The 17303-nt window shown below is 41.4% G+C and overlaps 1 protein-coding gene across 1 annotated transcript in view; it reads left to right on the forward strand.

Annotated features, from left to right (window-relative positions):
* The first annotated feature begins 11645 nt into the window (after nt 1-11645).
* The window catches only part of GPC6 (glypican 6), a 1111907-nt gene continuing 1106249 nt past the window's right edge, over nt 11646-17303 (forward strand). The window contains exon 1 of the mRNA XM_042928923.1: nt 11646-11928. Coding sequence (XP_042784857.1) covers nt 11769-11928 — 160 coding nt within the window. The 5' untranslated portion in view covers nt 11646-11768. The remainder of the gene's footprint in view (nt 11929-17303) is intronic.

Below are 17303 nucleotides of genomic sequence, written 5' to 3' on the forward strand. Positions count from 1 at the left end.
ATTTAACAAACAAAACCCAAAATTCTGGATATTCTGAGCCACTACTCTTTCAATTAGTGTATCAAAGTCACAATTCTAAGTGTAGCCAGACAGACCCCTGCTTTGGTTGCTCTTAGGAAAGTTATATAAAGAGGCCAGTTGTCGATCCATAAGACATAAATCATAATGTGGCCCATAGTTACATTAAAATATATTACACTAATTAATGGAGTTGAAGTGGTATTCCTTAAAGAAATAATAGTAAAACATACCTTTGTAAGTATGCCTGAGGTTGAAAGTTTTGAAGGCATGATCTCTGTATTTGTTTGTTCTTCTTGAGGCCTTCTACTATACCACCTCTTCTTATCCAATTATCAAGAAAAAAAAATTAAACTTGAAAGGACCTCAACTCAATAGGGCCCTATATGTGATATGTATATTTGACAAATGTTTTTATGAATAAATGGGCTGTATAAATAGTCTATTTAGAGAAATCAGAATTGTCACAAGTTGTGGAGTTGACGTGAAAAGCTGAGAAAGATTACCATCACATTCCCAGTACCTGAAGCCAATGTACACGTGGAAGTCCATCCACAGACAGGATTGCCCTAAATTTGGACAAGCGGAGTTCTCCCTTGTCCCTCTTTCACAGTTCAGGGCCCCCTGGGCTTTGAAATACCTTTTGTCAAAATTGTTTCTCTCCAGTTGCTGGGATAACCAGGCCTGGTATGTCATTTTGGATCGGGGGGCAGCGCCCCAAGCCTAACCTGGACACACATAGGCCATGTCCTCATTTGTCGTATTTGAGATACTTTCCAAACTCACACTAACACTCTCTTGCTTGTTCATGCGTGTCCATATGCATGTATGCGTGTACACACACTCACGTACACACACGCACGCTTCCATGTGTGCACGGAGTTAACCGGATGCCTCAAGTTGTTCAATGGCTTGAACCTATAGAATCACTCTGAGGCCCTGCCTTGGTTGATTAAGGTTTACAGAACAGTCCCTCCCTTTCCCCTTTTGGAAGCACCAAGAGCCTCCTGAGTGTGCCTGCAGTTAGTGATTCACGTACAACTCAAGGAGTCTAAGTTCTGAAGGAAAAACAAGGTCTCTTGTGGAAGCCATAAGCCATAAATTAGAATGAATGCAACACATATGAAGCAAGAGTCATTTTCTCGCTCCATTCTAATAAAAATGCTGGGTGAGGGAGAAGACAGAAGGCTGGAATCTAATAGAATGTAGTTTCCCTGTGTGCTCTGTGTGGGCTGAACCTTGATAGGATCAGGGTCTCCAGAGGGTGGAGATGTGCATTTGCACTCTCCTACCTGGAGACACTGTAGTCTGTATTGTCTCTAATGTCCCTTGTACTGCAATGGAAAGGGAGCAGTGAAATCAATACAGAAAGGATGCCATGTGAACTGAGATAACTGCTGGAGGTGCAGGAGGGCAGCCCACAGAGGGCAGAGGTAAGTTGAGGCAAAGAAAGCTACCACTACTGGCAGTTCACACACACTTGTGGAGGTGCAGGATTCTAGGTGAGAAGTCAGGGACTGGAAGAAGATCTGTTAATCTCAGATAATGCTGTCCCAGAAAATAACCATGACCAACAATCAGGTGATTTGTTTTCACCAATGCCCAAACGTCTCACCATCTCCACACGGACCAAATGAACCCTCCCTGGGGAGGGAGATATGTCTGAGAAAATTCTTACGTGACTACATGTACATTGACTTGGCAAGGTTAAATTTCCTGCTACTGAGTAGAAGAGAGACTTAAGATCGAAATTAAGTTCCATTATAGGAAACCAAAGGAAGTTCCATTCCTTACACCTGAGTTTGTGTCCTGTGAAAATTCATAACCGTTATACAAATATGCAACTTTCCATTTGAGTTGCTACCAATTGCAATGAACAATAATTTTTCATGATGGTTAACTCATTCTTTGAATCAACTTGAACAGGAACACGCTTTAGCCCAAAACACAGAAAGAAAAAAAAAAAAAAAAAACTTAAAATCTTCTTGCCAAAGTCCAAAGGCTTCTTATAATGACTATTTCAATTCAGGGCTGTGATGCCCCATATTTCTGTTGAATGGTGAAGTATGTGTGATTCATTAAGCTCTCATTCATTATGAAAATAGACTAGCAAATTATATTCTTTGTAAGTGAAATCATTATGGAAGTAATTTACAAAATACATTAAGCCCTTTCATGATCTTCCTAAAGGAAAAGTCCAATAGTTTTAAACACATTCCAAGGTCATTATCATTTTGAAATCTTAGATCTCACTTTTCATTAGTTATTTTGTGAACTATCTCTTGCACAAATATCTAAATTTAGTTACACTTTGCACAGCACAAAATTACTTTTTATGTGCGCTCAGGAGATTCATGATTCAACTATGTTTTTGTGAAGTTTAAAGTAAAGACGAAATTCTACTTCCTTAAATGCCGTGTTCAAATGTTCTTTTCTTTTCCTCTCACATTTGTGTAAGCCAGCCTTGCCCCTTAGAGACCGTAACATGATCCCCCATCTCCTCAAGTTTTGTACTAAATCATCATTTTAAAGTTGTAAAAGCAACATATAAACCAGGCAGCATGCTTCAAGTTTAAAATAAGGTTGTTTGACCCTCCGTGGGGTTTTAAAATCAGTTATCTACTTAAATTAAGGTAGAAGTCAGACCAGAGGTAGCATCCTATGCTGTGCACACTCACAATACTGTTCATTACCACGAACATGCCGGCACATGTCTGTTTCCCAGGAAAAATAGAGCCCTATTCATTATTCATAGAGGTCCTCTTGTACAGTAAAGACATTCATTCCGTAATGGCTCTATGACTGGGGTGTTGTGAAGCCCAAAGATGTTATTTTTGGAAGATAGTTTACCAATTAAAAGCAAACAGCACCGGATTGCTTAGTAATGTCCTCAACATTGATTGGCTATGATTGCAAATGAACATCAGGAGAAAACTGAAGGCACAGTGCCCACTGCTGCTCTGCTTGCCTCGGACACCTCCCTGGAAACAGATCGTTAGCGGATGGAACTTCCAACTTCCAAGCTCAGACTTTTTCTTTTCTCCAAGTAACTTAAAAAAGACACTAGGTTTACTCCATCACATTTAATTCTTTCCCCCTGAAATGTAATAAAATGTGTGAAGTTAATATAGAGCCAAGTGTTAGAAATGATTCCTTAGAAGTGAATACAGACTCTAAAGACAAACAGCGGCATATTCTTCAAGTAAAAAATAAAATGACGATATTTTATATGAAATTAAATCTATTGTACTTTTTTTGTAGCTGATAAAGAATGGGGGATGTTAGCTGTAAATATTTTATGGAATTCAGTGGAGTTAAGTTTGTTTAGATTTTGAGTTACCAATAAACGACATAGATCAAGATCAATGCTGTTTTCTTAACCACAGGTCTAAAAATTATTGCTAGTTTGTATTTGCTATGCAGGCTGTAAACCTAAAGGTTTCTTATTCTTTTCCTTACTGTTTACTGATCTTTTAAAATGTGACACACTTTGGGTGTAGTGTTGTCATAGACCGCTTAGGAAACTTTGCTCTCTATGGGAGGTGAGGGCACATTTGTGAGTACTTGTAGGAGAAGAAACAAAAAAACCCACTTATGCATAAAACTCAGTGAAAATATTAGCATTGATAGAAAATATGTTACAGGATTTGTCTGGTCACATTGAGAAGTTGTTTTCCAGGCTTAGTATGAAGCACATTTTATTGCTAAATTCTAGTTATTATTCATAGTAATGGCTAAGTGGAGGAAGAAAATTTTCTTTGGACCTCTGTGTCCACGTATATTCATTCTAACCATGAAGGTGAATGGTAGAATTTGCAAAGCTATATAAGTATGAGTTATTATTGAAAACATTATCCTTGTAACTTGCCTAAGAGATGATATTCACTATTTCATAGAATCAGTATTTTTTGTTTTTTGGAGTCAGTCTGTCTTCTTCATAACATGATCCTAATCTTTGTCAAAGGGGAAAGTAAAATTTATCAGTGAATTTTAAAATTCATGGTATGTTATTGGTATGTTACTATTTACCTGGTCCCATTAGGACTATTTACTTGGTTCCATTAGGAGTGTGAGTTTTTCTTTGTAGAGTTATAATTTAGTACAACCTGGCTGCTTTCTCCTACCTTCTCTTTCTTTTTTTTTTTTTTTTTTTTAAATTTTTTTTTTTCAACGTTTTTTTTTTATTTATTTGTGGGACAGAGAGAGACAGAGCATGAACGGGGGAGGGACAGAGAGAGAGGGAGATACAGAATCGGAAACAGGCTCCAGGCTCTGAGCCATCAGCCCAGAGCCTGACGCGGGGCTCGAACTCACGGACCGTGAGATCATGACCTGGCTGAAGTCGGACGCTTAACCGACTGCGCCACCCAGGCGCTCCTCCTACCTTCTCTTTCTTAAGAACGATAGTTTTTGGATAGTTTTTAACTGGGATATTTTGTGACTGTAGCCACTGAATAGAGAAAAGGTATCTTGTCGGCCTGACCTCAAGAACATTTCTTCTACCCTGTCCATCAGCTTTCCACTGAAAAAAACCAATACTGCTTTAAGGTGTAACCCTCAACAAAGAAGTTTTGTTGACTTACATGCACCAGTGGATGAGGCAGAATCCACTTAAAATTTCCATTTCCTTTTTGTTTTCTTGCCAGTATCTATCCTAACCTATAATAAAATTAAATAAGTTTAATCATTGTTATTAGATAACTCCTCAAATTAAAAGCTTTGAATATGTTGATTATTGAATTTTAGAATATTCAGATCACCTACCATTGTTAAAAGCAATTTCACATCAAAGTATGGTCCTGCATTTCTTCTGATTCTAACCAATTAAACAATTTGGTAGCTTATTTTTCTAAGTAACTTTTGTTTTGTTTTGTTTTGCTCCTCTTTTGTGGAGACATTAGGTTAAAAAAGGAAAGCTTAACCAGAAAATTATTTTACTGTTCCTTCAGAGTAGTGTCCTTAGAAGGACTGAAATTCTACAGAGATAGTTTAAAAAAGCAGATACCTGTATGTAGTAAAATAGCCAACAACAGCACTATTTTATGGTTTCATAAATATTCATTTTTTTCCCAAAGCCAAGTCTGTCATACTGCTTCTTTAACATTGGGATAATTAATAATAATTAACCCAGAGTTTTTAGAATCTGAGAAATTATAGTAAAGAGAATTAAGGTATTCCACTGATGAAAATCGGCAACATGTGAAGCTCTTCCCTGTGGAAAAATCCTGCTTCTCTTCCACTTGCCTTAAGGTCTTTGTTACAGATGGTTACCAGAGAGGAGGTGGGTGGGGGGATGGGTGAAATAAGTGCTGAGGATTAAGGAGGGCCCTTGTGATGAGCACCGGGTGACGTATGGAAGTGTTGAATCGCTATATTGTACACCTGAAACTAATATTACACTGTGTTAACTAAGTGGAATTAAAATCAAAAAAAAAAGAAGGTCATTGCTTACGGTGCCAGATGATCTGAAGAGTAGGCACAGCTCCATTCATCTTTCACAAAAGCAAAGAACTGGAGAAGCGACTGCCAAGATGTATGGTTCCAATAATCTAGGTATGTCAAATTACTGCTTAGCTCCAGAATCATCTCTCATAACATTAAAATCTGAATTTATAACAAGTAAGACAAGGTTAAATGATCCTCTTTTATGAACTGCAAAAATGCAAGTTTATTAATCTGCTATAGGATTTTCATTTGTGTCACTCTCACATTTACATATCTCATTTGGAAATACTTCAAAAACACGTGAGCTTTAAATAATGACATTATTGAAGGCATCTATTAATATTGTGGGCCATAAAGTCAAAATGAAACTCTCTTCCTTATGTACAATAAGCTTTTCTAATGATGGCATAAAATGGTGCTTAGCCAGTATTACATTTGCCAAGATTGTTCCAAGGCAGAAAGTGGTCTTAACACCAATTTTGAAAGTAAATATTTTGTTACTTGACATTAAATGTACTTTATGACCTAAGATGTATTACTAGGCATGAATCTCACTTAGAATCAATAGGGACTGAGTTCCTGGATCATTAATAAATATAAAAAATTGAAAATAGCGTTTTAAATCATTGTAATGTCTTAACATATTTCCTATTTATACCTGCTTGAGGATTGTCAGTAATATTTCAAGTAAATATGAGTAATGCCTAAGAATGTATGAAATACTTTCATTGTCTATTCTTCCAGCATATATGAAAAATACATATAATTGAATAATTAGAGCTCTTCCATTTCTCTTGCCTAAACTCTGACATCACCACTAGGCAAAACTCTGATTAAGCAGATCACACAATTCCATCCACTGAACCCAAACAGCTCTGGCCACATTTGAAGAATATTGTAAGACAAGAAAAATCTGTTGTCCCTCAGTGTTTGGCTTTCCCCAAGAGATCATTAGCAACCCAGCTGGTCCTCATCTGCCCTAAAGATATAATTTTAATTGGTTTATATTAATACTGGGTGTACTCTTAACGCTCAATAAATGTTAAATGCACTATTACAATTTGGTTGGGTACAAACCTTGGCAAAAAAACAAAACAAAAAATCCCACATCATTTTCACCACCATTTTTGGTCATTATTCACCCAAGTTTACCTTTTCTTTCCCTGTTAACTCAGCAACCTTCCCATTATCCAGGCACCAGGCAAGCTACTGTTAAATTTCTGACAGCTTTTTCATTATAGGCTCTGTTTTTCAAGAGGCAGGTTAACTAAGTGATTTTGATTTGTGCCAAGCGAAGTTGTGGAATAGACACTTGAAAACCATTCTCTTGTTTTCATGGGATTTCATTTGAAATTATTGGTCCTGCTTGATCTAAATGCACAAAAGAAAAAAAAAACCCTAAAATTCATGCTGTTTCTCATTCATGCATTGGTATAAATGAGCAAAAGAATAGTAAATTCTGCAACTGTGTCTTTTTAAAAATTTTTATTTTATTTATTTAAATGTTTATTTTTGAGAGAGAGAGAGAGAGAGAGAGAGAAAGAGAGAGCACACAAGCGGGGAGGGGTAGAAAGAGAGAGGGAGACACAGTATTTGAAACAGGCTCCAGGCTCTGAGCTGTCAGCACAGAGCCCAATGCGGGGCTCGACCCTCGAACCGTGAGACCATGACCTGAGCCGAAGTTGGGTGCTTAACCAACTGAGTCACCCAGGAACTCCGTGTCTTTTTATTTAAATTCAAGGCTTTCAAAAATTAACAAGAACTTTCATACCACGAGGTTGTTATCTTACTGAGAGAAGTATTAACATCTATTTGTTTTCCATATATGAGATAATGGTAAGACCCCTTTACTGTATAAAACATGACCACAAGTGTTATTTGCATTTGTTGAAAGTGTGACATATTTATTGCAAAATAATGTCTTTTTCATCATAAAGAAGAACTTATATTTACTGTAGAAAACTTACAAAATGCAAATAAAACAGAGAAATGTTTAAAATTATCCTACAAATCATATCATACTGAATTTCAATCTCTTACCATGTCTAGTCTCTTTCTTCCTTGCAGTCTTAGAAGCTTCTTCTGGAAAGCATTCCCTGATGACCCTGCCCCCCTTTTCCACATGGAGCTACCACATTGAAATTAGTTATACCTTGATGTTTCCATATTCTCTCCATCCACTTCATATACAATTCCATGTGGTCTGGCATCCACCCCATTGTTTTATTAAAATGTTTCTGTTGAAGTTTCCAGTAAGGCTCTTTATCATTATCCAAGTACCATTTTCTCTGCCTTCCCTGTCCTTGATGTCTACCACAATTTGCTTCATGACTGAAAATCTAACATGGACACCATGGGGCTACCTAATTTTGTTCTTTTCTTACGTTTGCAACTAACCCCTGTCTCTTGCCTTCACTTCTCTTATTCTTCCCTTAGTTTTCTCTATACATTTATATTGCTTTTATTTGTAAATAGCAGAATAACCAACCGATAGTGGCATTTGTGGTGGCACTACAAAGATATTTATGAATTATTTAACAAGAAGTTCAGAGGTTGGCAGTCCCAGGGCTGGTTTGGTGAAACAAATAGGAAATTAAAAAAAAAAATCTAGGTTCTTTCCATCCTCTGTTCTTTGCCTGTTAGCAGTGTCTTGTCTCCTAGTCACAAGATGGTCAATTAGCTCTAAGAAGGCAGGAGGCTAAGATAAAAAGACCTTTCTGCTCCTATAGTTCTTGCCTTTAATCAGGGAAAATAATGTTTCCCAGAAATTTCCTTACATCTCATTCACCAGAAATTGGTCTTATGCCAATCTCTGAAGTATTTAATAGAAAAGGGAAAGGATTGCCATGGCTGGCTTAGGCCAATTGTGATTCATCTCTTGGTGCTAGCACAATGCCCCCAGATGCAATCAGACTTAGGGGAAGAAGGAAGAGCCCTTGACTGTGGAGTAGGCCATGGGCTGCTCTGTTTGCTTACTAACTATGGCTGCTTCTTGAGACTTAGTCCTTTTCCCCTACAACTCAAAGTCTCTGAGGTTCCATTCATCTTATGCCCCAAAGGGGTTGTGAAAAACAGCTGGGGTGTGAAAACACTCCATAAACAAGAATCTTATTGTCCTAATAAATATACCATATTTTCTCAACGAGACTCACAATTTTAAAATGTCTTCCTTATTGTGTGTGTGTGTGTGTGTGTGCGCGTGCACGCACGCACACGTGCGTGTGTTGAACTAAAGACCAAATCATGCTAATCCTTCTGTGAAAATTTACCTTCACCTTCTTTCTATCTGCTACCCTCCTTCCTATTCTGGTCTCAACCACTTGAAAGCTTTACCTTTATGGCAGAGCTCTATATGTCTCTCTTTCTTACCTTTCTTTTGCTTCTATGTGCTTGCTTCCTCTGGATTGATGTTCTTCAATGCCCTTTTTTCTTATTATATACAATGTAAACTCTACTGCGAGAGCTTAAGTCCTTCAGCTAACCTTTTTTTTCTGGTCTAGACCAAATGCCAGCTTCTCCCTAATATGAGCTCTTTTCTTTCTAGTTAGGCTTTTTCTATGAACTTCCACGTCATTCAGTACTCATTCCAATACCTCATGTAGGCTGTGCTGTTGCCCTTAGCTGGAAAGTTGGACTTTGCCTCTTCTACCACGTCAAAAGTGCTGCATTACCCAACAAGTGGACCATGTAGGGGTTGAGAACACCTGTAAGGCAGGTTACTTAATTCTTTGGTCTGACTGGCATTCACAAACCTACTCTACGTTGTTTCATCCTCCTGATGGGATTAAAGTGATTTATTTATGCTTGATTAAGTTATAATTCCTTATGTACAATAACCTAGTTTTGTGTAGTTGCATTGAATGCTCATTGAATACTTAATGATTCATTGATTTTTAAATAATTTAAACCACATATACTGTGTTTTTACCCACCCTTCCTCCACCTCAAACATTCTTTTTATTGCATCATCTGCTATTTACTGCTAGGGTCAGGGTAAATGAAAATGAGATGATAGGGTACAGGTAACTGTCTATTTACCTCTTCCTCAGGAGCGGACGATACCTATCACCTGGCTATGATAGAAAGTGAAGTTTGAATGAAATCATGTCAAATATCACAGAAATAATGACTTGGTTACAGAAATTTCTATTCATATCGTCTTATCCTTTGCCCACAAAGACACTAGACTATATTTTGTTCTCATCTCGATTTTACAAGTTGAGGAAAATGAGTTCAGTGACCTAAGGGTCAGCGAGTTAGCACAACATCATGAAGACAAAAATTGCGCCAAAATTTTAGGAGAAAAACACGTATGTGACCATTGCTTTCAGAAAGAAATGTTTAGATATGGGGTTTTGAAGATGAGAAAGTCAATTTGTAAACAAGTCGGCTTTACATTTTTAAGCATTTCCATGGCATAAATGAGGTTGGAACTTGAGAGCCTTTTTGGTGGAGTAAGAAATGAGGAATTAATCAAAGAGAGGAAGATGTACCTAATGTGTTGTGATGATAACAAATAGAAAACAGAAGGACTTAAATTTCATGAGTCATTCTGGTCATTAACAGCCATCATCAGAAAAAACATCTTCATGTGTGGCTTTATAGGTGCGTTCCATACAATTACACACTAGCCTATAGTAATTTTTGAGTAATGTGCTGATCTAATTACATTTGGCTTCACAAGTGTGTAAGCATTATCTTTTTTTTTTCTTTTGTCTTGGCTTTAATTACCTTAGTAGTCGCAGGAGTTTTGGGGCTCCATACCAGCTTTTGGTTAGCAGAGTGAATTAACATAAAAGAGTCAAGAAATTAACCTACCCTGAATTTTCATTTTTATCCCATTTCACAAAACTTGAGTGTAAGACGGGAAGAAAGTTAATTGATTCCCCAGTTCAGAATTCTGTCAACTTGGAAGAAAATGTTAAGCCCAGTATAGGAGATTGGGGAGAAGGAAGGAAGAAGTCACTTCCCTCCCCAGTACCTTCCTACGTGCAGCCCACGGACTCCTACCCTCTCGGTTTCCCATTGCTTCCCTGCTGTGTTTCTTCTTCTTGGCTTTCCTGTTCCTCCACACACTAGAGATATAAGCATAATGATTTCTGATCCAAGATTGTGTAATATTTTAAATTAAAAAGGGTGAAATTTTGAGTCCCAAACCAAAACAATTAAAAAAAAAACAAAAAACAAAACTACTGGTCTCGGTGTGCACAAACTGTCTTTAGAAAATAAACACAAAGCCAAACAGCAATGAGGCAATTAATTACAGCGATGGTTGTGCTCTGAAGCTCAGGGGTTCCTCTGTATGTTTATTTCTACGCGGGCTTTGTGTTTCAGTAGGTCATAAATTGTTGCTCATATTTAGAGCAACAACTGGAATTGCGTTGTCCTTTAAGTCCACAAAAGCATGGCTTAATAACAAATATCCCAATGACTTAAAATACTTTATCTTTCTAGATCACTTACTTCGGTCATTACAGGAAGCGTTTGAGATCAGTATCAAGGATGTGAAGGGAGTGAGAAAATAGAACCGCTTCCTTTTCCCCCTTTTCCTTCTACCGAGTAGCAAGAGATCCAGTCCAGGTTTTGCCTCCCACTCTGCCTCTGAATTTCGGCTGTGCTCCGTGTAGCACGTTTCTCCCTCTCCCCTCCTTTCTCCTTCCCTCTAGCCTCCAGTGTCTGTCTCCGGGATTTCTCTCTTCCTATTTCAGGAGGACTCTCACAGGCTCCCTCAGCCTGTGTGAAGCTGAGGTTTCCCCTGGATCCAGTATATCCCCAACACATACCTCCACGCACACGCGTCCCCAAGAACCCCGCGCTCGGCCCGGCACACACGCGCGCTCACACACACTCGCGCTCGCCTGTCCGCCTCCTCCCTCCCCGGGAGAGCCGGCGCGCGTTCCCACCTTCGCTGCACCCTCGGGCGAGCCGAGCTCGCAGCGCTCTAGGATTCTGCGGCTCGGAAGTCGGATCGCAGCTCTGAACCCCCATGGTGGCTTTTTAAACATTCCTCTGCCTTCTCTCTCTCTCGTTTTGACTGCATCGTTTTCGATCTGGGGGGCTAGAGGAGCAAACCGGCTGTTTTCCCAGCCAGCCCTGGTTGGCTTGCCATCCTCCATCTGGCTTATAAAAGTTTGCTGAGCGCAGTCCAGAGGGCTGCGCGGCTCGTCCCCTCGGCTGGCGGAAGGGGGTGACGCTGGGCAGCGGCGAGGAGCGCGCCGCTGGCTCTGGCGGGCTTTCGGCTCGAGGGGCAAGGTGAAGAGCGCACGGGCCCTGGGGTTTACCGAGCTGGATTTGCACGTCGCACCATGCCTTCCTGGATCGGGGCTGTGATTCTTCCCCTCTCCGGGCTGCTGTTGTCCCTCCCAGTCAGGGCGGAGGTGAAGGCTCGGAGCTGCGGCGAGGTCCGCCAGGCGTACGGTGCCAAGGGATTCAGCCTGGCGGACATCCCCTACCAGGAGATCGCAGGTAAGCGCGGGCGCGCGGCCCGGCAGGCTGCAGCCTTGGGCGACCGCACGTCCCCCCGGGCCGCCCGGCGCCCTCCTCCTTCCCCCTGTTGCTGAGTTGTTGGTGTTCACTTTCCGGCAGGGCTCTCCCGGACGCCCTGCCTCCGCGCCGGGCGGCGGATGCTCCGGCGGCTGTTCCCGCGGGGAAGGTGTGCGTCTCGGCTGCCTCATTGTGTGCACACGCGGGAGCGCCCTCCTTCCCTCCCGCCCGCTCTCCCTCCGCCCCGGCGCCCGTGCGCCCCCTTCGCGGCGGGCTCCGGCCGAGCGGGCCTGGGAGCCCGGGACGCCCGGGGGCGGCCGCGGCGCGAGGGCAGGTCGCCGAGCGGGGCGCCCACCCCGCGCCTCTCGCTCAGGCAAACTTGGAAGAACTGCGGCCGCAGTTTGCCCAGCGCCACAGTCTGAGTGGCGCCTTCCCCACTCCCGCCCTCGCGCCGGCGGGGGCGGTGGAGAGTCGCGGAGGGCTCCCCTCGCCGCTCGCTCCGCTCACCGGATCCTTCCGGGAGGCAGAGCGCACGGCGCCCGGGGCCGGGGGGCGGGCGAGGCGGGGGGACCCCACCGGGGGACCCGGCCTTCGCACGTCGGCAGTTCCGGGCCGGTTTGGGGAGTTCTCGGGCTGCCGGTTTCGGGCTTGGGGCGGGCTTTCGCGTTACGGGTCCTCAGTGCTTTCCCGATTGCGGTTGGTCACTAGTGGTTCGGGGGACACCCCCGGCGCGGCGGCCGGACGCGAGCGCGGTCTCGGCCGCCCGCCTGTTCTCAGAAGCCGCGCCAACTTAGGCGGGTGGCTCGCCGGTGGGTTTGTCCCAGGGTCCGCGGGCCCTGGGTGGCCCGCCGGCCGGGCCACTAGCATTCCTGCACCGGGAGCCCCCACCCCCTACCTCGGAGCCGGCGTGTGCGGAGCACTCGGTCTCCAGCAACTTGTGCAGCAGCCCAAGTGCGTGTTTTCCGGCTCTTAGCTCCAACCGACTCGGAGCTTCTCCGGGGCTCTGTGAATGAAACGTGTCGGGGAGAGATAATCCTGTGGCTGCGAGGCAGCACAGCTGAGGGAGGCTGAGAGAGGCCGGGAGATGCTGCGAGGGCGCGGGCCGCTCACACCCGGCGGTTGAAGTCCTCAGTGACCTCGGATGGTCAAATCAAAACGCTAAATCTCCACCAGCTACCCTGCATGTTGCCAAAGAGCTGGTCGATGAGGGCAAAGCTCTTTGCAGAGATCTTAAAACATCCCCGTTTCTATACGTAATGGAATTGGTATTTTATTACGGTTGATCTGCACACCCTGCAAGGGAAGGTTTGCACTTTTACCGAAATGAACACATTTATATAAATTGAAGCATGGGGGGGGGGGGTGGGGGGTGGAGATAGCCCATACACACGCCAACAGCGCCGAGCTTTATGTACCGGGAGCCTTTTTCAATTCTGAGCCAGACGTAGCCAGCCTCTGGTGAGTCGGAGGCGGAACCTGTGGTGAATTATAAGTCCACTCTTCTATCCCTGTCACTTCTTCTCCCTTTTCCAGAACTCCTTAATTTGTTAATCAGTGAATGGAGAGCGACTGCCCCCACAGCTCCTTAAGTTTCTTAACTCTCCTTCCCCTTTGTCTACTGTTATTTCATTCTTTTTAATTAATTGATAAGGATCAGCTTTGCTTTTTTCTCCTCCCCAAATCTCAGGGAATTCAACTTTTAAAAGGTTTTATAGCGTGGCTCACTTCTTCGAGGAACTTTTTCTCCTCTAATCTGGGTTTTTTCGAAGTGTATCTTTTAAACACAGATATTTCCCAGCATGATTTCAGATATGATATCTCAGAGAAGAAAATAGTTCAGTATTTTTAAATTGTTTCGGTATTCTTTAGTGGATTATGGGACTTTCAGGGGACTGCACTTCATCCTTGGCATGACGCAAAGCTCCTTAATATCAAAGTGAAGGTTTTCAGTGTAAATAGTTTCTGTACTCCCCATTTACTTTCCTGAGAACATTTCCAGTGGTTAAAATAAATCCTTCAGGAGATTTTTTAACTACAGGGCTTTTTGTTTTTTTCTTCCCCCTCCACCTCCTGACAATTACAGTGCTCACTAATTAGCTATTAAATTCTGAAACGTGCACTTTTGTTAAACTCACTTTCTAGGACTAAAGGGTACTGTTGACTTTGCCCTAACCCTGATGTGCTTTGATGCCAGTAGAAATGGTCAAGATAGAGGTCACTGTGGGGTCAGAGGCACATGTGATAGGAAAACACATGAATTAAAAGATAATTGTGTGTGTGTGTGTATGTGTGTGTGTGTGTGTGTGTGTGTGTGTATATATATATATTCACATATATATTCAACATGAATTACTCAATGCTACATGTTGTTGTTGGAATAACCACGGAGGAAATATGTCCCATTATTAAAGAAAAACACTCTTTGGCCCTTCCCTAGTTCTGATACTATTTACATTTCATTATCTAGTGTATGGTCATTATCCTTTCTTTAAACTCCCTTTTCATCCTTTGCCTTGTTTGGACTTTTAAGGGTTTGCCTGAGAAATGGCATATGCCATTAGTCTGCCAGGGAACATGAATTTAAAGGAACTGCTGTTCATAATTTAGATTCATGAGGGCTGTTTCTAATTGAAAGATATTTGCAGGTAGTTTGCCTGGTAAAATAACTGAGAAGTAATAAGGATATTATGCTTCATCATGACATTATTAAAGTTTTACTCAGAACTCACAATTGTGAAATAGTGTTGCCCTTTTCTATTCTAGGATAAAAGGGAGTTCTTCAAACTCAATAGATGAGGGGCTGTGATGGGTAATATATAAAGTTATACTCTCAGAGAGTGCGTGGGAGGCCTTTAAGGGCCAGTTTGCACCATCAATCTTCACTCAGTGCTGATTTTAAGCCATCCCAGGCAGATCAGATAGACTATCTGTCCTGTTTGAAAGACCTCCAAAGGGGAAGATTCGCGAGCCCCTCTCAGCATCCATTCTGATACTTCGTAATTCTTGTGGTATCGAAATATTTCCAGATAACTAGCCCAAAGTCTTCCCAGTGTGCTTGCTTGTTCTCTCCCGTTCTGTCTTCTGGGAAGGGATTGAGCAGTGAGTGGGTCAAGTTCTTTGTTAGGAGTGTTGTTTTGATCAAAGGTAGATATGAAACATTCCAGTCTTTCTTTGAGCGTCCATAATGTCATCTCATTTTCCCAGCCCGACTCCTCTTGATGGCTCTAAACTCCTAAAAGAACTCAAGAACTGAAAAGAACATCTGCTTCAAAGACCGGGCAATTCAGGGAATGCTGTTTTATGCTTACGGGGCCACTATTTTATGTCTTGAGCCTTCTTGGAGTCGTTAATTATAACCCCTCGGAGCTGACTAGTGGTGACTTATTGGCCTACATGTTTACTTTTTCCATTAGTTATCTAATGCAGTCGTATTTAACAATCCCTCATGTAGAAATTACTATGTGCCCAGCCCCTGTTTAAATATTACCTGCTTCTAAAAACATTAAACATTGCCTTATTGACTCCTTTTGGTAATTTTGTAGATATCATCATTATCCCCATTTTATAGATGGAAAGACTGAGCAACACAGAAACTTAAATAATTAACTTGCCCAAGGATGACTCAGCTAGAAAGCGGTGAGGCTACAGTTGCAACCCAGGCCATCAGTCTCCAGGTACTGGAGTCATAGACTTAATCCTGCCCACTGCCATTCCGCATTTGTTGAACGAATGTGTGCAAAATCAGTTCTTTCCTCACCAATAGGTATATATAGCCTGGTGTTACCAGTCACCAGGTGTATTGCCTTATAGTTCATGCTGAATGGTTTCCTGTTTACTTGCAACATCAACAATTTTTCAAAATCACTTTGAATTTGAATTTTATGTTCTCCGGAATTGGCCATGCTGCCATCACTAAATTGTATGTGTGTGTATGCATTTCCCTGATTTTTTAATTGTATCTATGTAGTTACATAAAAGGTGGAAACTAAAGAACGTGTGTTGGTATTTTTCGTCATTCTGGACCTAGCGGTTAGTGCAACAAAGTTTGCTGTAGGAAGTTATCATAGGGTAGTGGGAGGAGGGAAGCTTACCTCCACTGATTAGGAAAGAAGTATCATTGTTTTCTCAGTATTTTGTCCCTTTTTGTGTCGCAGGTGTTTGGAGAGTTGGGCTACAGGTGGATAATAAAGAAAGCTTTAAACTTTTTCCCATCTCTTTAATATGAATTAATCTCAATACTCTAAAAATCTATTTCAAAATCAAATTAAGAAAGAATATTCTCTTGTACTCTGCTGATGGACTAGTGACTTTTTTAAGTTCTTCTTTATTGTTGTCAAATTTCAGAATATGTAATGCTTCATGTCACCTGGTCTTTGTACAACAGTCCTTTCCTTTCTCTGCTGGGTTTCTCAGGGAACCTGTCCTCCCTCCCTCTGCACCTCCCCCCGCCCCCCAACTAACTTAATACATTTGCCATTGCTACCTTTTTTTTCCGATTTGCAGGTAGATATCGTATTAACGTAAACAGAAAAAAAGTGTTTGGCAACTCTTACTCTTTTACACACACATTAGATACCCTAGTTTGAAATAAATTATTTAATTTCCAGTTAACTGCCTGCTTCATAGATTTCTGATTTCTTTGCCCTCTCTGTAGTTAGCTGTCTTTAAAATTCTTTCGAAGAACAGTGTGAGAGGTCTGAGTCAGCTGAACTTCAAATGTATTTTGTGTTTTGTTTTTTTATGATTTGCCAAGTCACTAGATTTCTAAAAGAATCGCATTAATTCCAGGTATCAAGGCAGTCTAAACTCTGGGCTATTAGGCGTGCCACTCGTTAAACTCTTGATTTGGGAATTAATTTTAGAATGATCCTTGCAAACAGTTATCTTAGCTGATTTAATTAGAGGATACTATGTCATCATTGAGAACAAGAGTTCATTTGAGTTGACTGATACACTTTTTTACATAAAACTCACATCTTTAACTGTACCACATGGTTAATAGCTTGTGAGTAGAAATGTAGGCCGCTATCAAAAGTGATTTAAAATATACAGCACTATGTCCTTTAAAGTATTATAGTATAAACATTGCATTGTAATTTATGTAAGAGTGTGACTAATGTTCTTTTACGATTATGGGTGAGTTTTATGAACACTTACAAAATACAAAATTATTGAGTCCTTTTAAACCAAAGTGACCTACAATTCGGTCACTACATTTGTACAGAAATATGAGTTTAGGATAGAAATTGTAGGAAGGGAAATGTTGATAAAATAATTTATTAGCTTAGTCTTAGCTTATATTTTAAGCCTGCAAAAGACTTTCTTCCCCCTTAATTCACATCTCTCAAAAGACTTCT

Source organism: Panthera leo, chromosome A1 (assembly GCF_018350215.1).
Source record: "Panthera leo isolate Ple1 chromosome A1, P.leo_Ple1_pat1.1, whole genome shotgun sequence".
In the NCBI taxonomy this organism is placed as follows: domain Eukaryota; kingdom Metazoa; phylum Chordata; class Mammalia; order Carnivora; family Felidae; genus Panthera; species Panthera leo.